This window comes from Schistocerca gregaria, chromosome 7 (genome assembly GCF_023897955.1).
Source record: "Schistocerca gregaria isolate iqSchGreg1 chromosome 7, iqSchGreg1.2, whole genome shotgun sequence".
NCBI lineage: Eukaryota > Metazoa > Arthropoda > Insecta > Orthoptera > Acrididae > Schistocerca > Schistocerca gregaria.
In genome coordinates, this window is record NC_064926.1 from 217,044,295 (window position 1) to 217,071,845 (window position 27,551).

Sequence of the window (27,551 nt, forward strand, 5' to 3'; positions counted from 1 at the left end):
ATTTACACGCCGTAAGCTAAGCACGTCTAAAGTGTGATATTAATGAAATGGCGTCAAAGATGTTACAAGTATTCGCGTTGCGATAGCAGCAGAAAAATAATACTTTAAGAAACAACTCCTTAAAGAACACAGTTTGCTTTTACAACTGTAATGAAACCCCAACGAAACTTACAACATCTAAAAAAAGAAATAGTCTTCCGAATGCTAGGAAACTTACTTACTGCGAAATTACACACTCGGAAACCTCACGACAGACAAGGCAGGTAGACACTGAAAACAACATTTCGCGCGTGAATGGATTGGAACTGCCATGGATGTTTCCGAAGAAACTATAGTATTAACTGCACACAGTAAAGTCCGCCTAAGAACAAGGAGGTAAGTGATTTGATTACTAGAATGTGACATTTTACTCTTTCAGATCGCCAAATCTAGGTATTAATGTAGAGTTATAACGAGGCTGATAGAGTTTAGTGTCTCCATGAAATGATCCAATAACATTAAACGGCTTACGAATGCACGGACCTAGCTGAGTACCGTGTTAACTTTATAAGAAGACATAATCGGCTGTTAATGAGAAACTTAACTCACGGGGGGACATAATAATGTATGACCTAGAAGAAAGGGCCGTGGCATCTCCAAAATTATTCGGCAGGTCGCCACTTTTCCATTGCTGCGATTGCAGCGTGTGTTCTATAAACGCTACTCACCGAAAATTTTACGCTGTGTCACGGACAGCAGTCATTAGCCAAGGTCACATCATGTCAGGACTGATTAATAGCTGAACTTGTTAACATGAGATACGAAAATAATGTCTATACTATATTACACGAAAGATCACTTGCTCCGATCAAGTATATTTTTAGTAGACCAACACAGTAATTGTACTATCAAAGCTCCATCCAGTATACTTGTAGTAAACCCTACAATAATTGTACCATCTCACGTTTTTTCCTTTTTTTTTCTTCTTGTGTCTGGTAAGCTTTTCCACCTATCACTACTTCAATGGAGTGAATATTAGGTGTCAGCAAAAGGTAAACCGAGTTTAAGCTCGGCTTACCTTTTGCTGACAACGTCCAAGCATGTGTCACCAACATCGGTTGCGGAGAGTGGTACTACAGACAACTGCATAGTAACTTCTAAGTCGTTTACGGGCCATAAAATAGGCGGTGCTCGAGCTCCAAGTGCAATGATAACGTTGTTAATTACTACTGCAGATCATTTTTACTCTTCTACTTAATTCTTCTTCTATCCTTCGGACCACTCTTTTCAACTCCATCGCCGGCCGCGGTGGCCGTGCGGTTCTGGCGCTGCACTCCGGGACTGCTACGGTCGCAGGTTCGAATCCTGCCTCGGGCATGGATGTTTGTGATGTCCTTAGGTTAGTTAGGTTTAAGTAGTTCTAAGTTCTAGGGGACTTACGACCTAAGATGTTGAGTGCCATAGTGCTCAGAGCCATTTGAACCGTTTTTTTCAACTCCATCACAAAAACTGGTATTATGAATTCTCCGACTATGTGCACAGTTTTTTGTGAGATGTTCGTTGTTTACTATTTTAATCCCATTATAGTTTGTTTTCCTTTTCTTGACTCCCCTTTCATTTCTGGATTTCTCGATAGTCTGATGAACTCTAACATGAAAGCTATGACACACTCACTTCAGGATATTAACCTACCTCTCAAAGATTGTTAGCAAAGTTTTTTTTCTTTCTTTTTTTTAAGATAAGTCAACTTTTATTAATATAAGCAAACTCAAATTCACACTCACTGCCCCGTTTTACAATTTCGTTCACGACTTGAAATTGGACCATTGTGCTGGATACACATCTAAAGTAATTTTGTTCCTCTGCATGATTAAAATGCTTTTCTTTTAAATTTCTATTTAGTATAAATTCACTGCGACAGCAGGAACTACGAGGGTGTTGACCAGTCAGAGAATCGTCGTACGCGTACTACTGCAAATCAATATCAAACATTTCCTGAGAAAAAGATTACATTAACAAAAATCAATGCTGACATGATCTGATACTGGAATCTCAGGGGCTAAACCTTTTCATACGAAAAGTTAAGGAAAGCATTGCTTACAACTATATATCGAAATGTCTACTACTTTGTAGTTAAAATTTAACAGTTCGTCTAAGGCGAGGCACGGCAGTGAGTCGGATTTGAAATTAACGGGGAAACTTAAAGCGTACGGTTCATTGTTGACAGTCGTCTGCATTAGTCAATTTGTCGGTTGCGAATGAAAATGAGGAAAGTCGAGTTTCATGCTCTTATTCAACATTTTCATTTGAAGGGTTGGACTGCTGCATAGATCAAAACAGAATTGAGTGAAGTTCACGCGGGCTCTGTTCCATCACTGAAGACCATTTACTTTTGTATTAGTGAATTTAATTGGTTGGACAAGCAACGAAGACGAAGTGCACTCTGGCCGTCCAGCTGTCAGCGTCACGACAAACGAAACCACTCAAAAAATCCATGACATGGTTGCAAGACGGTAGAATAAATATTCGTAAGATTGATGAGACTGTAGACACCTCAACTGGGCGAGTGCATAATATCCTGCACGGAGAATTGGCCGTGAAGAGCTATGTGCGAGGCAGGTGCTGCGATTGTTCACAGTCGAACAAAGGCGTATCCGACAATATCTCAACACCATGCCCGACAGTGTTTAATCGCAATCCGCAAGACTTTTTGCGCCGATATGTGACTGTTTATGAAACCTGCACCCAGCATTACACACCTGAGTCAAAACGGCAGTCAGAACAAAGGCTGGTGAAAGTGCACCGAAGAAGATAAAGACCATTTTGTCAGCTGGTAAGGTGATAGCTAATGCTTTTTGAGATTCCAGAGGAATAATCCTCACAGATTACTTGGAAAAGGCAGAACGACAACTGGACTCGATTATGCTCCAATGTTGGATCGTTTGCAACTTGCGTTGGCTGAAGAAAGACTAGGTAATGCACCATCCCACAGATCAGCGATAACGTTGGCGAAAGTGAATGAATTGGGCATTGAATCGGTTTCTCATTCACACTATTCACAAGAACTAATCCCAAGTGACTTCTTTCTAATCCTAAGTGACTTCTTCCTGTTCCCTAATTTGAAACTTTGGCTTGCTAGGGGAAAAAAATCATCAAATGAAGAACTGATAATTTCAGTGAACGAGTATTTTGCAGAGTTTGGCGGAACCATTTTTTCCCGATGGATGACAAAGCTGGAGAAACGCTGTTACGAGTATATATATATATATATATATATATATATATATATATATATATATATATATATATATATCCCTCAAAGGACACACTGTCGAAAAGTAGGGAGTTGCTTAAGATACTTTTTTTCTTCGTTTTTTTACGATACTTATCAAACTAGCTTCTCGTAACCGAGGCCTTCGTAATGTCTATTCGTAAGTGCCACATTCAAATGATGGCAAAACTAGCGAAGATTAAATAGGAATGGTATATTCGGAATTTGACTCTGACTTATCCTGCGGTATGCACATCCCGTGTATTACCACGACACACATCCGCCTCCGTAGCTAAGGTCGCTAACGTACGATTGTGCGATAGACTCCAGAGAGCCGGTTAGAAACCCCGTGGTGAAAACATTTTCATCGCCAATTTTTGCGCACAGTTTCTGATCATCAGAATCTACGACAAAATCATGCATTAAATTCCAAACCTCTGTTCGGAGTCTCCTGTGGTGAGGGAGTGTAACCCTGTTGCTATTAATCTGTCTGTCGGGTGGCGATGTTTGGCTACAGGTGGCCACTGGAGTCATTCAATACGAGAAGGCTATGTGCCAGTTGCTACATATATTCATTATTTGTCGAGCCACCGCCGACGGCAACACCAACGATGACACCACCATTCTCGTAATAGTACTCGCATAGTCTACCACGTTATGCCTAGTGACGGGGACGATATATTGGCGTATGGCGATGCACTATTAACACACTATGATTCAAAGAACTGAAGAAAACGTTGTCGGCGCCGTGGGCCGAAAATATACACTGTATCTCAAATAAGATTTTAAGTTTTTGAATCACTGGTGAAAGTTCTACAGGTTTGTATGAATGTAACTAAATGAAAAAAAATCTAGTTAAATGTGTGTTTCGTCGAGTTTTTATCAACTTCATTCCAACTGGTTGCGGAACAGTCATTGTCAGTGAAAGCACAACTAGTTATATAAACACAAGTAGCGCCGCACAGAGAAGATGGTGCGGCAGCTGGCCAGAAACAACGTTTCGTTTGATCTGTGCCGACACTGCCACGGATAGCCGTTTGTGTGTTTCGAAACATGCTGGAAACATCGGCCACCCAGAAGAAGCCGAAAACATTGTTGACATTGCAAATTCAGTGCGTAAGCGGCTTCTCGGTACGAAAACACTACGAGAACCGCTGCTGCCAGTGTGCGTCACAGACCTTTATATGGAACAAGGTTCCAAACACATTGCGAAACGGCGTAGGAAACATGTCTGCAGGTACCTGAACGAGACTGCTGTAAGACGATATGTGCAGACCTCCCATTGGCATCGATCAGGAAAGACTTGTACAAGACCGCGCGCTAGATTAAGTTCATTCACCACGGTACATTCGACTAGTGCACCGAGAACCACCTGCAGCTCTGCTGTAAGAGTTACGAATAGCCAGTTCATGAAAAAATAATAGTAATTAAGTACGGTACTTACCGTGATGTATTTTGCAACTCCGGGTGAGGGCCAACTTGCCGGCGGATACTAAGCTATGTCTGACGCTGCCCATTTTTCTTGATGAAACCACCGGCGCCTGTAGACGGTAAGAGAAACAAAATAAACATAAATTACATTGACGGCAAAACGAAGGACGTCGCGAAAGCCTACCAGCCACACAACAAAAACCATCAACAACGTTTTGCATAGGACTAATGAAAGCATTCACATCTCGCATTTTCCCTGTTTCTGAAGCACGTTTTAATTCGAAAATATTTGTAGCGGGATTCAGATCCTGCATGATCTAAAGAACTCGACACCACAGAATCAAATTTATAGTTTTGCGATCAAAGTTTTGTCTTATTCATCCTTCAAGGTGTGCAAAATGCTTGACACGTGAATTCGAAGATCTTACATGTATGTCCTTCAACAAATTTAGTGAGGTTAGTACGGATACCGAATTCGAAATAATTTGATTGAAAACAAGTGTTAAAGGTGGATCAAACATGGTCGTCGGATGCTTTTATAGACCCCTTGCCTCAGCAGCAGTAGTGGAGAACAGTTGAGGGGAATCTAGGAAGAATATTTCGCGTAAATTTCCTGGTCATGCTATAGTTTTAGGAGGAGATTTTTAATTTACCCGCTGCGGACTGGGACACTCGAGTGGTTAGTACGGATAATGGGGGCAGAGAATCATGAGAAATTGTTATCCGAAAATTACCTTGCGCAATTGATCAGAGAAATAACTCGTGAAGATAATATGTAAGACCTGCTGGTGCGAACAGACCCGAACTTTTCGACACAGCATGGAAAGGGAATTCGCTAATCCGTTTTCATAAGGCCGTTACAGATTCGCTGAATACTGCTATAAAGAGGAATACAAAGACAGATACGAAGATCTTTCTGAGAAGATACAAGATTTCTGATTATCTGACCTGTCAGTACGAAAATTTCATCTTCAGCGCTAACAAAGTCGAGTATCAATGGAAAATGTTTAAGAGCATTGTATACCGCGCTTTAGACAGGTATGAGCAGAGTTGTGGAGAATGGAAAAGACCGGCTTTTGTTCGACAACTGTGTTTCAAAACCGCGAAGAAAGCTAAGATAACTTCACGGCCAATTTAAAAGTGCCACGGCCTCGCAGACAAACATTAAACGAGAGCAAAATTAGCGAAGGGAGAACTCTGCGTGCAGCGTTCAACTAATTCGAAAGAAATTCTGTCCATCGATTTGATCGAAAATCCTAAGAAGCTTTGTCTTATATTAATCCTGTAAAAGGCTCCAAGCCATCTGTCCAGACACACTGTAACCATAATGGCACTGAAACGGATGACGACACAGAAATTGGCGAAATAATAAACGTCTTCTGTTTCACGGAGGAAGATCGTGCAATATAGTGTCTCCTTTAAACCGTCCCATCAACGACATAATGACCGATTCGAAATAAATGACCATAGGATAGAAAAACAACCGAAATCGCTCGAGTGAAGGCCACTGGATCTGACGGGATACCTATACGATTCTTTCTACATAGAGTATGCTCTTGTAGCAGCAGCGTCCCGCACGTCTTTGGAGGAGAGTTCCTGATAAATAAAAAAAAAAGCACAGGTTATTCCCGTTTCCAAGAGATGTCGTCCAACAGATTCACAAAACAATAAGCCTGTATCTCTGACGTCAGCCAGTTGTAGAATTTTGGGGCATATTTTTATTGTGACATTTCTGGAGCTCGAAAATCTATTTAGGGACCAACACGGGTTCCGAAAACAACGCTCGTGTGAAACACAGCTCACTCTGTTCATCCATACGATCCAGAAAGGCGGTAGACTGAGGCGCTCAGGTACACGTGGCGTTTGTTGACTTTCGGGCGGCATTCGATACAATTCCGTACTGCCGCCTAATGAACAAAATACGAACGTACGAAATATCAGACCAACTGTGTGTGTGGTTGAGTTTCTAGCATGTCGTTCTGAACGGAGAGAAGCCTTCAGACATCAAAGTAACGTAAGAGTGTATAGGGTGATTCTTATTAGCATTGAAAAAACATTCGAAGCGTCGTACATGCCGCTGCGACAAGTTAGTTTAATATAAGAGACATGGCGCCATAAATGTCGGGAAATACCCCAAAAGTGGGTGATAAATCTTGAACATCTGTCACCAGGTGATGTGCCTCGCTGCACGTTCAGCGGTTGGGATTCTCGATCCAACATACCGCGTTTGGGCAGTGCTAAACGTCGCTCCACGAAGGTGCAAATTTTGAACACCCTCTGTAAGATTGATCTGTTGTAAAAGAAAAAGTTACAGAATTATTGTTCCCGCAGTAACCACGCAAAACTGTATTTATTTTGTGTTTCTTACATTTCGTACTTTTTTGTTTACAGGTCTTATTTGACAAAGAAAACTTAGGTCCATTTAATGGTGACGTCTAAATTGATAAGCTTGTAGCCATTTATTTGTGGCGCAATATGGTAGGTTTTTTTTAATACTGTCCTTCACAATAAACTAGCGGAGACCGCGAGACAGGTAAATAAAATAATAAATCTGATCTCAATGTAATCATGTAACTGTCTAACGCAATGAAAAAAGTACTGCCTGCCAGACGCAAGATTCGAACCCTGAACCCAACGCGCTCAAGTTGCACACGTAGGCCCGTAGCCAAAACGAAATGAATACTTGAGTTGGGATAACCAGGTGCGACAGATAAGATAGGCTCAACCACTGTACGTGCTGCTACGTACACGTCATCTGGCGACTTCACTTGTTCAACATTTGTCTTTTTTTTCAGTATTTCCAGATATTTGTGGCCCCATGTGTCTTATACTGAATTACTTGTCCCAGCGTCATTTACGTCGCTTCGGAGGTTTTTAAACGTAATCACCCTATATATGTAAATGACCTAGTAGGTAACGTCGGAGGTTCCATAAGGCTTTTCACGGATGAAGCTGCTGTACACTGAAGCGCCGGAGAAAGTGGTATAGGTACGCGTATTTAAATACAGAGATATGTAAACAGGCAGAATACGGCGGTGCAGTCGACAACGCCTACATAAGCTAAGTACCTGGCGCAGTTGTTAGACCGGTTACTGCTGCAACACTGGCAGGCTATCAAGATTTAAGTGAGTTTGAACGTGGTGCTATAGTCGGCGCTCGAGCGATGAGACGCAGCATCTTCGAGATAGCGATGAAGTTGGCATTTTCCCGTACGACCATTTTATGAGTGTACCGTTAATATCAGGAATATGATAAAACATCAAATCTCCCACATCGCTGAGGCCGGAGAAAGATATTGCAAGAACGGGTCAACGACGTTCAAAGTGACAGAAGTGCGCCCCTTCCGCAAATTGCTGCAGATTTCAGTGTTGGGCCATCAAGAAGTGTCAGCGTGAGACCTATTCAACGAAACATCGTGTACCCTTGATGATTGCACGACACAAAGTTTTACGTCTTGCCTGGGCCCGACAACACAAACACTGGATTGTTGATGACTGGAAACATGTTGTCTGGTAGCGCGAGCCTCGTTCCAAATTGTATAGAGCGGATGGACGTTTACGTGTATGGAGACAACCTCATGAATCCATGGACCCTGCATGTCAGAAGGGGATTGTTCAAGTTGGTGGAGGCTCTATAATGGTGTGAGGCGTGTGCAGTTGGAGTGATTTGGGACCCCTAATACGTTTAGATGCGACTCTGACAGGTGACACGTACGTAAGCATCCTGTCTGATCACCTACATCCGTTGATGACCACTGTGCATTCCGACGGACTTGGGCAATTCCAGCAGGACATTTCGACACCCCGCACGTCCAGAATTCGTACAGAGTGGTTCCACGAACACTCTTCTAAGTTTAAACACTTCCACTGGCCACCAAACTCCCCAGACAGAGAATAACTGGGATGCCTTGCAACGTGCTGTTCAGAAGAGATCTCCAGCCCCTCATATTCTTACGGATTTATGGGCAGCCCTGCAGAATTCATGCTGTCAATTCCCTCCAGCACTACTTCAGACAGTAGCCGAGTCCAAGCCACGTCATGTTGCGGAACTTCTGCGTGCTCGTGGGGCCCCTACACGATATTAGGCAGATGTACCAGTTTCTTTGTCTCTTCAGTGTATAAAGAGCAGTCGCGACACTATAAAATTGCAGTCAGAAACAGGAAGACCTGCAGAGGGTCGAAGCAAGATGCAGTGCTTGGGAATTGGCCCTCAACAAGAATGTAACATCTTGGGTATACGTACGCAGGGAGACTCTTCGCGGTTACTTCCATAAAATATTTAGGAGCACGCTTACGGAGCGATTCAAAGTGGAACGACCACACAAAATTAGTAACGAGTGAGGAAGACGCCACACATTCATTGGAAGGATCCTCGGGAAATGTCCTCCAACAATGAGAGTAGCTGACAGAAAACTCGTTCGACCACATCTTAATACTGGTCGTCGGTATGGGATCCGTACCAGGCAGTACTGATAAAGGAAAGAAATTCATTTAGTAAGTAAGCGCTAAAGTCTCAGAGAGATGATGAACTCCAGTGGCAGCCGCTGCAAGAGCAGCATTCTGCATCACGGTGTGGTTTATTGAAGTTCTGAGAGCGTACGTTTCAAGAAGAGTCACCAAATATACTGCTTTTATCGTACGTCGGTCACGCGAAAATACCATGAAGATAAAATCAGAGGGACTCGAGCCAGTACTTAGCCTTACCGTCAATTGTTCTTCCCACGAACTATTCGCTACTGGAACAGAAAAACGCGGAAGTGACAGTGGTACACAAAGCACCCTCTGCCACACACCGCAAGGTGGCTTGTAGAGTACCCATGTAAATGTTTAAGTAAAAAAACAATACGTGGATGTCGAACCTAACTTTTTTTTTTTTTTTTTTTTTTTTTTGCAAAACTAGATGTCGTATACTTGTGAAATTTTCTTCTCAACTGCAACATATGGAACCCGTTCGGTATGACAACTAGCCATGAATTTTAATTCGTCAAGCCAAGTACAGATAGTGTCCTGGGTTAGAACGACCTAGGTTTTTTAGATGAAGGCGACCCACATAAAAGCTCTATTACGCAAATAGCATGAATAACAACTTGTTTACGAACTTTAAATTACAGCCACAAGGTAGCCGGCCTTGATACAGCATACGAAACGCAATAGCAGAGTCGCGTGTAACTTCAAGGATAATAAGACAGTTTTGCCGAGATCAAAACACTGACTATCGAGTTCTGCAATATAACCTTGGAACATTGCCAAAATTAGCAAAATGCGGCGCCTATGCGAACGGAATGTCTGGGGAATTACTCTACAGGAAAGAAAATTCTCTATAGTGCTTGGAAAAAAGGAGAACTTAATGAAACAAAACCTACGGAAAAACACCACAAGCAAGAGAAGGTATATAATTATAGTTTGCCGAAAAATTCAGAAATTACTGGGTCCAACTTCGCTGAAGAATGTTCTAGCATTTGCCAACAGTAAGTTGCGTACGTAAAAAGTACTCACAAGACCAACTTAGCAAAGAATGGAAAAGGGCAAGGGCAAGGGCAAGGGCAAGAAGACGGCGCGGTTCAGTTTGGTTTCAGGAGATGCAGAAACACAAATAAGCAATTGTACTACATAGCTTCATAACAAAGGGCAGATTTAAGCAAAACAAGACACTGCTTTCGAGGTTTTGGAAAAAATTTAGATAATGTAGAACAGAACACAATGATATTTTTATTCTTAGCCAGGGACAGAAGGGAAATTCAAAATCTCATTGAAGAAGGCTAATAATATGCAGCATTGGTGGAGCCATACAAAAGATCAAAATCAGGAAAGATGTGCGGTAGGTTGGTTTAAAAGGGGGAGGGGAGAGGTACCAAAATGCGAGGCCATCGGTCCCTTGTTCCCGGTAAAATAATTGCACAAGGAAAATAAGAAAAGAAAGGAGACGTACAGCACAATAACAGGAGAAAGGAAAAACCAGAAGAACGACAGAAGGGCAACCAATACTACTATGGACAGAACAGGAAAAGAAAACCACGAAGAGAAGCAAGAAACAGGTGGAAGGGGTAAAAACAAAAGCAGATGACCGTGGCTGGCCGACCACGAAAATGAAATGGAAAAGCCAGCCAATCCGCGACAGATTAAAACATCCACCCTAAAAGCATTAGAGTGGAGAACACAAAGGGACAAGGGACATGCGCTAAAACTTATATAGAATGATAAAACCCACCGTCACGTATAAAACGTAAAACTAAATTAGCCGATGAGGTGTTGTCAGCTAAAATTCCGGTAACTGAAGAGTCCGTCGCAGGGCAGCCAAAGGACAGCTCACCCAGATATGGGCCACTGTCGGCTGGGCGCCGCACCGACACAGGTGGATCATCACAGCGCATGAGGTAGCCGTGTGTCACCCAAGCGTGGTCAATGCGGAGCCGGAAAGAACCACAGTGTCCCTGCGAGAGGCCCGCATGGAGGACTGCCACGCATTCGGTCTCCTTAATGGCACGCAGTTTGTTGTGTGTGCTGTTATGCCATTCCGTCTCCCAAAGCCGCAAAACTTTGCAGCGTAGTACTGAACTCATCTCAGTTGCAGAGAAGCCGATCTTCATAAGCGGTTTCCGCGTAGACTGTTTGGCCAGCATGTGTACGTGAATGGACCTCAAGTATAGGTGTCAAAGGCAAGTACTCCAGTTCGAAAAGAAGGAATCGGATACAAACTACAATTGGAAACCCTGACCTGTGCCACCGATGCGGGAGATCAACCGCCGTGGGTGGGAAAAGGAGACGTGATTCGGTTGCACAGGAGAACTACGAACGTGTTCAACGTAACTGGCCAGCAGTCGTGCACGCCTATCCTGCAATGGGGGGACTCCGGTCTCAACAAGGACGCTGGTCACCGGACTCGTCCTAAAAGCTCCTGTCGCTAGGCGAACGCCACGGTGGTGCATTGGGTTGAGTAAACGCAACGCTGAGGGCGCCGCCGAACCATAAACCACACTTCCATAGTCAAAGTGGGATTGAACAAGGACTCTGTTGAGCTGCAGCAGCGTATAGCGATCTGCCCCGCAGTTGGTGTTGCTCAGGTAGCAGAGGGCACTGAAGTGCTGCCAGCACTTCTGTTAAGCTGACGAAGGTGAGGAAGAAAATTCAATCACGTGTCGAAAACCAGTCCTAAGAATCGATCTGTCGTCACTGCAGTGAGTGGATCATGATTAAGGTAAAGTTCTGGTTCTGGATTAACGGTACGAGAGCGACAGACGCGTGTAACACACGACTTTGCGGCCGAAAACTGGAAACTGTGGGCTAGAGCCCATGACTGTGCCTTGTGGATGGCTCCCTGTACACGCCACTCAGCAACACCAGCACTGGTGTCTCTATACAGAGAAGGTGAGACAGACGGCCCTACAGCTGCTGCTACGCCGTTAATGGCCACTAAAAAGAGATATACACTCAATACAGAGCCCTGTGGGATCCAATTCTCCTGGATATATGGAGGCACCAACTTGGGCACGGAAAGTACGAAGCGACAGGATAAAAATCGGGAGCAGGCATCTGAGACACCACTCATATAATGTGGCAAGGATATAATGTCGCCAGGTGGTGTCATAGGCTTTTTGTAAACCAAAAAAGACGGCAACCAGGTGTCGGCGTCTGGAAAAGGCTGTTCGGATGGCAGGCTCGAGGGACCCATCAGTGGTAGAGTAACCCTAGCGGAAGCCGCCCTGACATTGAGCCAGGAGGCCACGTGATTTCAGGATGCAACCCAATCGTAAACACACCATATGTTCCAGCAGCTTACAAAGAACGTTGGTGAGGCTGATGGGCCGATAGCTATCACATCAAGCGGGTTTTCGCCAGGTTTGAGCACCGGAATGAGAGCGCTCTCCCACCACTGCGATGGAAAGACGCTATCGCACCAGATCCAGTTAAAGATTACAAGGAGATGTCACTTGTAGCAGATGAGATATGTTTAGTCATCTGACTGTGGATCTGATCTGGCCCAGGAGCTGTGTCGGGGCTATGTGCAAGGGCACTGAGGAGCTCCAACTCTGTTAATGGGGCGTTACAGGATTCATGTGGCGTGTACTGACAGAGAGGATGTCCCTTCCAGCCGCCGTTTGAGAGTGCAAAAGGCTGAGGGGTAATCCTCCGACACAGAGGCTCGAGCATAGTGCTCAGCAAAATGCTCGGCAATCGCGTTTGCGTCGATAGATAACACGCCATTTATGTTAACAGCTGGAAAACCTGTTGGGGTCTGGTACCCGAAAACACGTCTGATCTTTGCCCAGACATGGGAAGGTGACATATGGTACCCAACGGTCGGGACATCTCTCTCCCAACACACCTGCTTCCGTCGTTTCATAAGTTGGCGAACGCAGGCACGGAGCAGTCTAAAGGATATGTGGTGCGCCAGGGAAGGGCGCCGCTTATGCCGCTGTAGACGTCGCCGACGCTCCTTAATTGCTTCAGCGGCTTCCAGCGATCACCAAGGGACTGCCTTTCGTCGGGGGCAACCTAAAGAGCGAGGGATCGTGTTTTCTACCACAGAAACGATTGTTGTAGTCACCTACTCAACCATCACATCGATGTTCCCGTGGAGGATATTCAACAGTGACAGCAGATGTGAAAGTTTCCCAGTCCGCCTTGTTTAAAGCCCATCTGGGCATGCGTCCGCGAGCCTGGCGCTGGAGCAGTGACAGGAAGATGGTGAAGTGGTCACTACCACACAGGTCGGCATGTGCTCTCCAGTGGATATATGGGAAAAGCCCTGGGCTGCAAGTTGATAAATCAATGGCCAAGTAACTACCATGAGCCACATTGAAATGTGTGGCAGCCCCAGTATTTAAGAAGCAGAGGTCGAACTGAGACAGTTAACTTTCGTCATCTCTGCCTCGGCCAGTAAGCACGGTGCCACCCCACAAGGGATTACAGGCGATGAAATCTCCCAAAAGTAGGAAAGGGTTAGGAAGCTGACCAATCGGTGCAGTTAATACATTCAGGGATACTCCACCATCTGGAGGAAGATATACATTTTATACAGTTATTTCCTGTGTCTTCCTTATTCTGACAGCCACAGCCTCAAGAGGGGTTTGAAGTGGCACAGGTTCACTATAGACTGAGTTTAGGACATAAACACAAACTCCAACTGACACTCAATTATAATCGCTATCGTTCCTGTAGTATACCTTATAGCCACAGAGAGCAGGGGTCCGCAGTACCGGGAACCAGGTTTCCCGGAGGGCAATGCAGAAAGCAGGTTTACAGCTTAACAGTTGTCATAGCTCAGCCAGGTGGTGGAAAAAACTGCCGCAATTCCACTGCAGGATTACATGATCATGAGACTGGGAAGGCACAGAACATTCAATGAGGCAGTTTACGCCTCAGAGTCTCCTGCTGCCCGCGACATTTTGATTGAGCAGTCTATATCCATTGTGTCCAATGGTCCACTGAGCTCTAGGTCCTCAGCGCACACCAGAATCTCCACCTCATCTACAGACACAGAGCTTGTAGGTAGCGGTGGTGTGGGTGCCACTGCAATTGCCTTGGTCTTGGGAACCTTCTACTTTGATTTCTCTCACTGCTCCTTGGGTTTCCCTGGCTGGGAGGACTTCACTGGCTCAGTCTCTGGGATTGAGGATGAGTGTGAAGCCCTACAACCAGCTACTTTTGGGCTCTTCAGCCATTGGCGGGCGTCATCTTTCCCACTAGCAGAAACCTGGGAAGAGTGTGACCCAAGAGACCCCTTCCTACCTAGAGGAGCTGAAGAAGACTTGCACTTCTCCGGCCCAAAAGTGGGGACTAATATCCCCAATGGTTGGAAGGGGGGAGGGGTGTTGCTCCCAAAGTAGGTGGTGCGGGAGCACCAGGGAGGGAAGTGCCCCTCCCCACCCAACCGTCAAGGGGGTAGCTGTAGTGTTATGGTTTTGAGAGAGGCGAGAGGAATGTGAGGATCTGATGGGGCGACAGATGTTCTCATAGCAGCAGCGTAAGAGGAGGTCATAGCCACAGGATGTAGCAGTTTAATTTTCCCTTTAGCCTCAAGGTAGGTCACTCAGTCTATGGTCGTATGCCCTCCACAGTTGACACAGATGGGAGACGGGGCACTTTGAGTATAGGGATGTGATGGGACGTCCACAATCTCGACATTTGATGCTGCAAATACAGTGGGAAGACATAGAGCCGATCTTCCAGCACTTAAATCACTGCATTAGGAGATGGATATATGGATTGACATCACAGCAGCAGACCACCACCTTGACCTTCACGCGCAATGTGTCACTCTTGAAAGTCAAGATGAAGGCACGGCTGGCAACCTGATTATCTATCAGCTCCCGATGGACGTGCCGGACGAAATGAACAACTTGCCGCTCAGCTCATCGTCAGACTGCAACAGAAGGTCCCTGTGGAATATAACACCCTGGACCATATTTAAGCTCTTATGGGGCGTGATGGTAACAGGAACATCCCCCAACTTGTCACAAGCGAGTAATGCCCATGACTGGGCAGAGGATGCTGCTTTTATGAAGACTGACCCAGAGCGCATTTTGGACAAGCTCCACAAACTTGTCCTCTAAAAAAAAAAAAAAAAAAAAAACTGAGGCTTCATGGATATGAAAGATTCTCCATCAACTCTCGTACATATGAATAAGCTTCACTGCCATCCTTAACCTGGCATTCTTCCCATGGTGTGGCCTGGTCTTGGGTCATATTTCTTAGCAATGAAGTTAGCCTTTGCCTGTTTAGAGACTGCTGGCGGTGGACCACCAGCAAGAGATGACGTACTATGCTTCATGGTGTGTTATCTGCCCTGATGCCACCCACTCCGATTAGGGGTCCTCCCCACGGGTGCCACCCAGCCTCAGCAAGGGCCACCTGACAGGATGGCCATTGCCGGGAGTGCCGATGCCCCAGGGAGATGGGCATCTACTCCATGGCATACATGGGGAGTTAACGGTGCAGGCACCAACACAGTGATCCATGTGTTGTCAGGGGGCTACAACCAAGAGGGTACATGGCGGCCCCACCACGATGGACTGACTATCATGCTGGATATGAGATGCAAAGAATTCCATAGTCATCGTCAGCGCAGAAAACGACACTGCATAGTGCATGGTGGAAAACGAACCCAGGAAGGCGTCCTCACCCAAGAGATGGAGAATGAGCGGGACTGCAATGCACTGATGAGAAATTGGGCTAAAGATCTCAATGCATAATGGACAGGATGCACCATGTAAGGCACTCTTCCCCAATTGGCTCACTCTTTGGGAAAATTACGAAAGATGGAGGTTAAACCCAACCAGGGCCCATCATATGAAGGCCGAAATGTGAGAGACTCCTTTTTGTAGCCTCTTACAACAGGCAGGAATACCTCGAGCCTATTCAAACACCCGGACGCCCAGGGGGAGGTGGCTTGGTGGCTCATTGTAGGAGGTAAGAGTGGAGGGGGGGAGGAATCAACCAGCAAGGTCATTGGTCGCATGATCGCAGGTGGCAGACATCAAGGGAGGAACAACACAAACAGTCCAGTCCGGGGGAAGGGAAAACAGGCAAACAAAGAGGTAAAAGGTGTGCCAGGGCTGCAGCAAGAGGAAAGAACAAGAGGGAATGTGGGGCAAAATGGGGAGCACAAGAGAGCCACAGAAACGCTAAGTGCAGTGGGGCACCAGCACTGCCACCAGTGTCTCCCGATTCCCACACCATACCATGATCACGACACATTGGGGAGAACACCAGGAGAAAAGGACACAAGAAAACGGGGAATAAAACTCCACATAAGGCCAGACAAAACGAAGGTAAAAGGAGTGGAGAGACTGGCGTGGAGGCAAGGCCAATACGAACACAAAATGAGGGACTCCAATTCCTGTGGAAAATTCATGGACTTAAACCTTAAAGGACAAACCACTTTCGAGACGAAAACCGAGGATAAACATAACCATGTGAGGGTTGTCTGCTAGCATCCTGGACATGGAAGGTGGGAGGACTTATTTAGTGCTCGAGGCCAAACAGTGGGGTCAGTCCACCAAAATATGGATCATCCTGAGGGGGCGCCCATAACAACAAAACAGGGGCGGCTCATTGCGTAGTAAAAGATCACGGGTCAATCTAGTATGGCTGATACAAAGGCGGCAGAGGATGGCAGATTCCACCAGGTGAGGTGGAGGGAAGAACACCACATGGTGGGAGCATCCTTGATTGTGCAAAGTTTATCAGAGTGTGGGGTATCCTCCCAAGAGTCAGCCGATGACTAAGCGACAAGGGATTTGATGTAAAGCCAAAAACTCTGCCCTCCCCCTTCTCCCCAGCGGTGTCATGGAGAACAGGTGATAGGTGGATGCCCCTACAGCCAAATAATCAGTAAGTTCCTACCTGAGATACCTACATGGCCAGGAAGCCAAAGAAAATCAACCAAACAAGCAGCATCACTGAGATCGGTGAGAAAGTTGGAGGTGGAGGATATCAAGGGTGGCAGGAAAAACACCAAACGATAGCCTGAAGGCTACTCACTCAGTCCATACATAACAAAACTCGGGTGAAGTAGGACCATTTAATAAAACAGAAGGCTCAATAGATGGCATCAATTATGCAGTAAACACCTCACAAGGGACAGTGTTCTGTGCCAACAGGAGACATTAAGGCATATCCCATATGATCAGCAGATTTAGAGCCATCGCTGTAAAAAACCAATTGCAACCTGAAGCTCCCATAAGAGTGTTCGGAACAGAACAGAATACCTTGGGACAGAGGGAGGTTTTCAGACCCTTGAATACATTCATCCGAATCCAGGGACGAAGTACTAACTGAAGGTGGGTGGTCGGGAGATAATGTGGGGAAGAGGACAAGGAGGGGAGTTGTAAAGCACAGCGGACAGAAGTGAGGTGGAGTCCAACCAGTAAAACAACTCAAGGGCAGGCAGCAGGAGGGCGATGGTTCAAAACCACAAAAAGAATAGAAAAGGAGGTGTGCACAAGGGAAGAGTAGATAGTGCTGGCTTAGGAAACCAGGAGCTGGGACCACCAAACCAAAAGGGGGAGGGATCCCAGCATCAGCCAGAAGACTACTGACATGACTAGTGCTAAAGGCACTGGTGGCTAAATGGATACCAGGATGATGAACCAGGTTCAAGAGGAGCAGCGTGGAATGGGCAGCTGATACATAAACTTGACAAACACTCTGGACAAGACAGAACTAATGCCCAGTAAGGGCCTAACAATCTGTGCCCCTAAAGGCCTGGGCAAGGAAGCAAAGAACATCAAGTTCAAGAAAACAGCCAACCTTTAGATAATAGATATGGGGGAACCACGTAATCTTGTTGCCAAAAAGACAACTCAAGAAACGGAACTGGAGGACCACAGTCAGGTTGTGTATGTCAAGGTAGAGTTCTGGATCAGGAGTACAATAGTAAGGCAACAGAAATGCACCAGTTTTAGGGGAGGGAACTAAAATCCGTGTGAGAGTGTCCACCTGGAAACACACCAGATGGCATCCTGGAGCTGTCAATCTGCAGAGGCCTCCTGAGTGGGAGTCAGTCAAAATACAGGAATCATCCACTTATAGAGCAAGGGTGACCAATAGACTGGCAGAGACCCCAAGTCTTAATAGTGTTGAAAAAAAAAAGGAGGACACTTAAATAGAGGCCCTGTGGAATGCCTTTCTCCGGGGTCTACGGAGAGCTGAGATCAGTGCCAACCTGAACTCTGAACGACCAGTGAGACACAAATAGATAGGAGGAGGGGGGGGGGGGGGGGGGGGGGGGGGAATAGCGGGAAAAAGAAGAAAAAAAAAAAAAACGACAACAACACACCATTCGTGGAGTGTATGGAGGATGTGATGGCACCAAGCAGTGTCATAGGGCTTACGAAGATTGAAGAAAACTGCAACAAGATGGCAGTGTTGAGAAAAAGCCTGCTGAACTGTGGTTTCTAATTGAAGCAGTTGATCGGTCAGACTCTGTACCTCCCAAAAGCCACCTGGTAAGGAGACACAAGGTCTCAAGATACAAAGACCCAAATGAGCTGAAGAGCCACTCTCCATTCTAGTAACTTGCAAGGGACTTTTGTTAGGCTGACTGACTGGTAACTATCAAGGAACTCCACTGAGAGGAGAAAGTGCCTTGGAGCCAAACATGACTAAACATCCAGAGGAGATATTGTAATAGTGGAGGACTGAGGTGTTGAAGCAATTGATTATGGGCCGAATCAGAACCAGAGGCTGAATCAAGGGAGGAAGGGATGTCCAGAAGTAGCTCACTAAAAGGCTCATTGTAGGATTCTGCCTGACAAGGGGTAAAACATAAGTGGGAACCTTCAGCTTGCTGCTTCTGGAGGAGGCAGGCAGCTGGATAGGAGGCTGACAACAGGTCGTGAGATATTCTGCGAATACCGACAGGTGTGTACAAAGGCCACCTGGAAGTGCACGGTCAAGAATAAGACTGTTGCTGACAACCTTGGAGGGTGCAGGGTGTAGTGCACACCTGTGACAAAGGAACAGAAGAATCTAGAGACACAAAGCAATCCCAACACACTCACTTGCTCTGTTTGATTAAGTCAAGGACTTCAGTGTAAAGACATTTAAAGATAACAATTCAGCAGAAGATGGGTGCCACTTAAAATGTTGCAAGGCACAATGACAATCACGGATGGCAGTGGCAGTGCCTATGCTCAACCACGGAACTAGCTGATGGCTAACAGGGCCTGTCTAGTAGGTAATAGCAACACCATCAGTGGAGATTATCTTATCGGACAGATCACAGGCAACTTCATCAATACAACCTAACAAAAAAGGTGTAAACATGACTTAGGAAGTGTATAGAAGTCAACCAGCATGATTGAAGGCCCTGTGGGGTAACCTGGTCATCTGGAGGCAGGAATGGAATGAGAGAATCAACAGGAAGTGGTCCCTACCTGAGAGGTCATCAGATGGCGACCAGTGTAAGGAAGGAAGAAGGCGAGGGGAAGAAAGCAAAAGATCAGTGGCAGAGAAAGTGCTATGTGTAGCACTAAAATGAGTAAGGAAACCACCATTAAGAAGCACAGGTCATGGTCTGCAAGAAATTGGCGAACAAGATGAAAAAGTAGGGTGACTGACATTAAAATCCCCAAAAAGGAGAATGGGAGAGGGGAGTTGATGAAGGAGGGCAGTTAGAGGAGCAGGTGTAGGTGGCTCGTAAGGAACAAGATAGAGACTGCAACAGTGAGCACCGAGTCCAAGTGTACCCAGACAGCAACTGCTTCCAATGTCATACGAAGTGGGATCCATGTACTAACAATGTCCACACGAATCAATGTACAAACACCAGCAGAAGCCCTCAAAGAGAAAAACAGTTCTGACAGAAAGCAATGAACACGCAAAGGGTTGGTGAGTGAGCATCAGTAGAAAGATTCCTGGATAAAGACACAAGCTGCTGAGTAAAAGGCACTAAGGGATTTCATCTCTGGGAGGTGACAGTAGTATCCATTACAGTTCCATTGAATAATCACGGAGTAGGTAGCCAAATAGGAGGCATATGGGCTGGAGCCAATCATGCCAACATCCATAAATAAGAGGTCAGACAGATTGCAAATGGCGGATGGCACCTCTGGGGGGCACCAGGGAAGTCTATTCCTGGGACTTATGATGCTGCTGCTGCTGCTTCCCCATCACTGACAGGTGCTGAAGAAGGAGACACTTCTTCGGCCAGGGATGGGGGTGTGGCACCCAGAGGGGAGAGCATGGGAACTGCAGAGGAATAGGAGAGGAAAGAGGGATGGGACTGGGGTAAGGAAAATGGTGGAGGGTGAAAAGATGTAACAGAGGCAAAGGTAGAAGTTATCAACACAGGGTGAAGTCTGTCACATTTCTGACAAGCCTCAGTGTAAGATAAATGATCAAGGGACTTGTACTCCTGTTTCTTCTTTTCCTCCTTATATGCTGGGCGATATGTGAGCATTGAGAGTGATGGTCATGACAATTAACCCACACGTATGGCAGAACACAAGGGCTCCCCTCATGGAGTGGGTGTCCACATTCCCCACAAAGAGGGTCTGCCGTACATCGGGAACACGCATACTCAAAATGCGAGCACTGAAAGAAACTCAAGGTTTGAGCGAGCGAGAGGCATCCACCCTCCCAAACCAAATCAAAAACTGACAAAGGGACTCCAATTCCAGAAAGAAGTTCAGGTACTTAAATCTGGGAGGGCAAACAACCTGCAGGTAGAAAGTATAGATATAACCATGCAAGAGAAGTTCAGGGAGGAGTATCTGTATTTTGAAACAAAGTGCGGAATCACGTAACTGAAAGTATGCGGCTTTTGTGTAAGGATTTCACAAAAGTTGATCACGTAGTGACAGTGGGTGGGACGGGGAACAGCTTGGATAGGGACAGGGCTTTTAATGTAAGTGGTGGCCTCAGTACGATAGCTTCCGTAACCAGTGGCACCAAAATGAGCACAGCTGAGCTATTGTCACTGCATCACTGGCCTCCACTTGGCCAAGTGGCATAGCAAGTCAATGCGGAGCTGAAAGTAGAGCTGATGACTGCTGACTTGGTGCACACTGCAATGGTAAAGGTGGTGACTATCAGGAGATGGGACAACACTAGCCATGGTCTGATACTCGATAGAACTGGAAAAGGGAGACTGGTCCGGAAGTGAGAGTGTAATAGCTGCCTCTGGTGCAGAACACTGTCTAGTATCTTTTATCACAGGTGGGAGGACTAAACTTTTTTGATACACCATGGCAGCAGCCTCCCCTCCCTTAAAAGTGACCCAACCACTTTAGAGATTTCTTCATAGTGTACAATGAAGACAGAATGCACCATGCCAGAGAGCACAAAACCCACAGAAACTTGCTCAGAATTATCTATTCTTCATCAAAATATTCTGCCCATTAAATATAAAGTACACTAGCCTAAAGTTGAATTATAGTCTTTGAACAGCATTGTGGTATGATTACACAGCACTGGTGTCAAAATAATGAAATATAGCATATTGTCATATGAAGGTGCTGGTTGCTTTTTCTACTTACCTTAAAAGGCAGGTGTCATGCATTTATATCAGACGGCATACATTTCAAAACTAGAGAAGATCTTATTGCAACTGGTGTAGATAAGTATAATTATAAAGCGTTCCAAGAGAAATTTGGGCTTCTGATCATTATTTTCATATACTAAAGCTTAAGGTAGTCTTCATTAAACCTTTAAAACTGAAGGCCCACAAACAGATCTTCTCAAAACATAAAATACATACTATTTCTAGGGCATTGGTGTATCAAACCTCAGATTAAATATACATAGAAACAATGTTATCTAAATTATACTCATTTTTAAATTAATTTATGAGGAGGAATTTCCAAAAGTATGCCACATATAAGCAGCAGCTAAGGAAAATTAATGGAGAACTGCAGGTATTAGAAAATCCTCCCGGACACTTTAAATTTCTCAGTATTTACAAAGGCACTACACTAGTCATAGTTTCTGGACTACTATGACAAAAAAGAAAAAAAAAAAAAACAAAAAAAACTGGTAGGTAATGTTGCTGGGCCTTGGGGGGGGGGGGGGGGGACAATAACAAAACATATAATGGTGAAAATAAAACCAAATCATTACATGATGTCATAAAGCAAAAATCTGGAAAAGGCATACAAGTATAACAACATATAAGTCAAATCGGAGAAAGTTGAATAGAAAATCCTCAGGAACTGGAAAATTTTGTTAGTGACTTTCTTTCTTATTGTGGAAAAATTTCAGCAAAATCTTCCTAACACCCATGTAGCACTCACAATGACTTACACAGCAGGAACAGTGATGCTCTCCACAACAGAGCTTGAAGTCGTGATGACAACACAGAGCTCACCATGTAGAGATGAGGTTCCAGTTTCTGTTATTAAGGCATGCACAGAGCACATACAAGCCCCATTAACATACATAACAAATGAGTCATTTAGTTCAGGTATTTTTCCAGAGACTTTATGCATGCACAAGTTGCGTCCTTACTAAAGGAAGGTTACGTGGAGAGAATGGGAAACTACAGGCCAGTTTCATTGCTGCCTTGTCATGAAGCATAGACTAATGAGTTAGGCATACATGAATAAATACAACTTCTTTAATGAAGTTCACAAAAGTGGTGCTTGAAGCTCTTGACAATGACAATTGTGTTGCAGGCACATTGTCAGACTGTTGACCATAAAATGTTATGAAACATACAAACCACACTAGATGTTAGTGAAATAGCAAACAAGTGTTTCCAGTCTTGTCTGGAAAATAGGGTCCAAAGAGTAATAGCAGTTCACAGGTCAGTGGAAGTCAGTTTTTAGTAAAACTGTTGTCAGTTAAGAAACACATGTACATAGATGTACTTACGGCATTGTTTTGGCTGCAATTCTGTTCTTAACATACATCGACTTTCCAGACAATATAAGACATAGAGAAAAAATTCTATTTGCTGTCATCAGCAACATTATAGCCACAGATAAAATACTGGGACTTCTAATAGTGAAAGCAAATGAAACTCTCCAGGATATTTACAAATGGGCAGTATGTAGTAAATTCTTGTTCAACACACAAAGAGGGAAAATGACTGTCACATTAGGCAACTACGGATCAGTGGGTCACCAGAACCAGTCTCTCTCTCTTTGCCCCCCCCCCCCCTTTCCCCATTCATTGGTTTTCACAATTAATAACAAAATGGTGATTATATGCACCACAAGGTAACATGACAGTTACCTTTCACATAACATCACTGGCCAAAGCCAACAACTCATATCAAACATTCCTATAGACCCAAGTGAGTACATCTACTAATATGTTTAGCTTATCAGAGAATACACTACTTAATACTTCATTAATAGCTCTATACATATGTATGACATTTGTACAATGTTTGGTTCTTGTGCAATAAATAATTGAAAGTATTCCCAGACTTTATGTACACCCTGTATATTCTGAGTATGTATATTTTTGGGCTATTTATTTTGATTGTATTATGATGACAAATCCTTTATCATTGTAAGACGATCCCTGGATGGCTAACAATAAAGTAAATGTACAGTGGGGTTAAGGTTTACATACAGAGGATCACCAGTGACATACAGTGAACCAACTTGTTTAGCAATCATTAAACAATGTTTGATGGTAAATTAAATAATATTTCTCAAGGGGAAAATATCTTTCCTGGACCTAAAACAGACACCAAAGGATTCTAATGGATGACAGAACATTCCTGAATATATCTCAAAGCCCAGTGACTCAAATGTGAACAATTGAGGGAAAAGATTCCAGTGAGAAAGTGAAAATACTCATACTAAATTTGAATTAACTAGTTAGGAGAAGAGTATGGCAAGCATACAGCCATCAACAGAATAAGGTAGGCAATGTCATCCAGAATTAATCTGTCATCCTGCAGAGCAGAGCCAACAATATCAAGAAAACAATAGATATAAATTTAGATCTAAGCAGAAACTGAAATCTTATGTTCTTGACAATTCTTACTCTACAGAAGAATTTATCAATGTGTAATAACATATTAAGTGAGACAACACATTTTTTTGAAGAAAGTGGGGTGTAGGCCTATCTGTAAAAACTGAGTTGTTCTACATCATAGTGACAGGACCTAATACTGATACACAAAATATCCATATAAATAAGTATGAAAGTTCTGGTAGAAAGGAAATAATTTGTGTCCACCTGTCGACAAGTCAACACTTTTGCTATTTGGTGCGTGATCTCTCTTAAAATATTTATGTATATTCATATATCTACTTATCTGAGCCAGAAGAACTTCAAGTGTATCAGGTAATGTTATATTCACAGACATCCAATGCACAGCCAGGATATAAGTACTGTAGTTTTCATTCAGTGCGTATACATATCTCTTTTATGTCCGTGTTTGTCACAAGTATGAAATGGAAAAAATATCAGCTGACTACATACATAAGGGCTCACTGTCCCAATAGCAAAAGTAACACCACCACATTTGCAGTCAGTACTTTTTACATAAAGAATCACAAGAGAGCAAAGTTACTGTATAGAAGAGCAAGGAAACTAGTTTCTTATTTATTCATCTCAGTGAGAAACAATAACAATCATTAATTAATTTACTGCATTAGTGTTTACCAGCCAAGCATCAAGTTTACATTAAGGATTGTCAGGGTTGCTTAGTTTCCATGTCAGTATTAAAATGCTGAACAATACTAGTGTAACTATCAAAAGAAAGCAAATGCACTGCAGAAGGGTGGTTGGTATGCAGCAATAAACTTAGTACTGACTATGATATTATAACAGGATATTCAGCACATTTAATAGGGAATTCGGTTCTGATGATAAGACTGCCAACAGGGAAGGAGAGTGACATTTTTGTCTCACCTATGCTGAATATAAGTTCATCACTGCAATGTGCTCGTTGCTACATCTAATTCTTCTGCAATTGGTGTTGACACGAAGAACAATCAATTCTCCTCCATGGTAAGTGTGACAAAACGGGATTCAATTGGTAGTTGCCAATGAACATAAACAACCCATTGTATATAGAAGACATCAGAAATGTGTGTTTAATTGCCTTGTTCTTGCTACAAGGCAGGAATGTGGTACTGTCAACTGATAATTTGCAAGACTAGACTCTTTTTTGCATACAAACACATGAGAAAAACCATTCATAATATTAATTAAATATAGACTATGAACGGGATGTGGTGTTCGGGCTGCTGATGAGCCAATGATATGGCAGCAGAGAGGATGTTTAACAACTGAAAAACGAAGAAGACTAATCTGAAAACGACAATTTGTTGTGACAGACAATAGATAACAGCTGATGATTGGTCCTTCGTTCTTGTTCGTCCAATAGTGTCATTCCAGTTACATTACATCATGGCAAAACAGTGACACATGCATCCCTTTATGGCATTTCAAATAATAGCTTATGTCTGCACGTAGTAACAATTCTTTTCTCTGGCAATGTGCGACTCAAAAATACCAAACTAAAAGCCTAACAAACGATGCACGTGTCCAAATGACAACATAATTTCCGTATCTTATATTATGAGCATCTCGTGCACTCTCTCTCGCAATAACCATCCACATTGGACCCCATACCCACCTTGGTGCGAATTTATGGAAAGTACCTCGTGTCAAAACTAACTGTACACCTCGCTATGTACTGCGGCATTTAAGCGTAATGAGTAGCCTGTCACCTGAACGAGAAATATGTAGCGTATTCGGTCAGTATCCTAGCATACTGTACTAACCGCGTGTACCTCATATAAATCACATACGGAACACATACCAAAAATCGGTAAATCAGTTGAGGTTTTTCCTTGGCACTTGTATGTCAGATAACCAACCACTCATAACACCAGCCACTAGCAGACTGACCTTAGGAAATTATGGGCGTCAGAGTTCTTTCGTTGGTCGTACACAGTCGCCCTCCATCAGTATAAACTTGTCAGTGTCCAGAAGTTAAAAAAGAAAAAAAAAATCACAAATAATTTTGGCGAGTGCGCCTCGCATGTCTCACTCGGTCGACATTGCGAAAACTTATGAAACATGGAAGGTTATTTAACAATAAATAAAAGTTATCGATAGCTACAACTATCGACATTTACAAAGATAAAAATTAAATGCGGGCGGAAAAGTTATAAAGAAGTACGACTAATAATTTTGGTTAATGCGCTTCATATATTTCACTCGTTCGACATTGTGAAAAGGCATGAAACGTAGAAAGCTTCTTTTAACAATAAATGGTATCGATATCTGTATCTATCGATATATTCAGAGATGGAAATTTTTGCACTACATTACTCTATTTAAAAAGATATATTGCACCAATGATGACTGTCATGTATTAGTTATTCTTTCAAAAGTTGCGGCATGTCAAGAATAGAATAAGCCTCTGAAAGGGAAAGGATGGTAGATTAACTCAACATGACTAGCGTGGGTTTCCCAAACATTGTTCCGCTGAACTTTGCTGTTCCTGCGTTATTAGTTATGATTTAAAGCAAGTTTCCTGAATTTTGAAATTTTTATTAACCTTCAAAATAAACAAGGCGCTGCATCAAAGTCTCTAGGAGTCTCAAAGGAAACGTTTGGGAACCCCTGCACTAGAGAGGCAAGTGAGAAGCAATTTTTTTTTTTTTTTTTGCTTAGATTTCAATTTGCGCACGGCAGTCTACACTAGGTCCGTGTCTTGAGGTGATACAAGCCTACCGATACACCTGCTTATTGCAGAATAAGTAATCATGTATGCTTAAATGGTGGCAAAATTGTTTGTGGCAGTGATATTTTTCATGTCTGGTGCAAAGTGATATCAAAAGTGCGCGAGAGTTTTTTTTCTGGTCATGTGTTTTTTTTTTTATCTTTGCCGTAAGACTATAGAGTCTCCTAGTTTTTGTTACTTCTGTTTTTTAGTGAGTTTTTTGCGAATTAATATTTTTTCGTTAAAACATTATACCGGACTGCTGTGCAATTATTTGTTGTAGGCAAATCACCTACATGTTCTTGAAACAATTGCCCTGCACTTTTTTATATCGTTTCAAGAACAAACCAAAATCCAGAAGGCACGGAACGTTATCTGATAGACGAGAAATTAAGTAAACTAGGCAGAGGGTGCAAATAGATTTTGTTATATGTTAATTATGAATGTATTACTTGCCGGAAGGCGGCTTAGAATTGAGGAAGAATTTAATAACGGCGCTCTTGCACTCAGTTATAATCGGCTTCAATCTACGCTCGAAGTTAATTGTGTGCCATTCGAAATGTAGACTCGGACATACACCAGCAAAACAGTTTCAAAGGAATTTGTCATTGTTCTATGATTCAGTATGGTGTAGAGGCTTGTTTAGATGAGAGAACCTTAGGCTCTCCAGCTTAGATCTTTTTTTTCCGGCGTATCTGATAATATGATAAGTTTGATAAATTGCGGCAAC

At 43.7% G+C, this 27,551-nt stretch overlaps 1 protein-coding gene across 7 annotated transcripts in view; it reads right to left on the bottom strand.

The window, feature by feature from the left end:
* The window catches only part of LOC126281493 (ATP-dependent Clp protease ATP-binding subunit clpX-like, mitochondrial), a 118,368-nt gene extending 92,004 nt beyond the window's left edge, over window positions 1-26,364 (bottom strand). Inside the window, exons 1-2 of one of the 7 annotated variants that reach the window (XM_049980497.1) lie at window positions 26,002-26,225; window positions 4,695-4,791 (exon numbers count right to left, since the gene is read on the bottom strand). In XM_049980497.1, the coding sequence (XP_049836454.1) occupies window positions 4,695-4,767 (73 nt within the window). In that variant the 5' untranslated portion in view covers window positions 4,768-4,791; window positions 26,002-26,225. Of the gene's footprint in view, window positions 1-4,694; window positions 4,792-25,726 lie in introns of all 7 variants that reach the window. The other 6 variants (XM_049980501.1, XM_049980500.1, XM_049980495.1 and 3 more) reach the window with 6 other exon arrangements.
* Window positions 26,365-27,551: the final 1,187 nt, after the last annotated feature.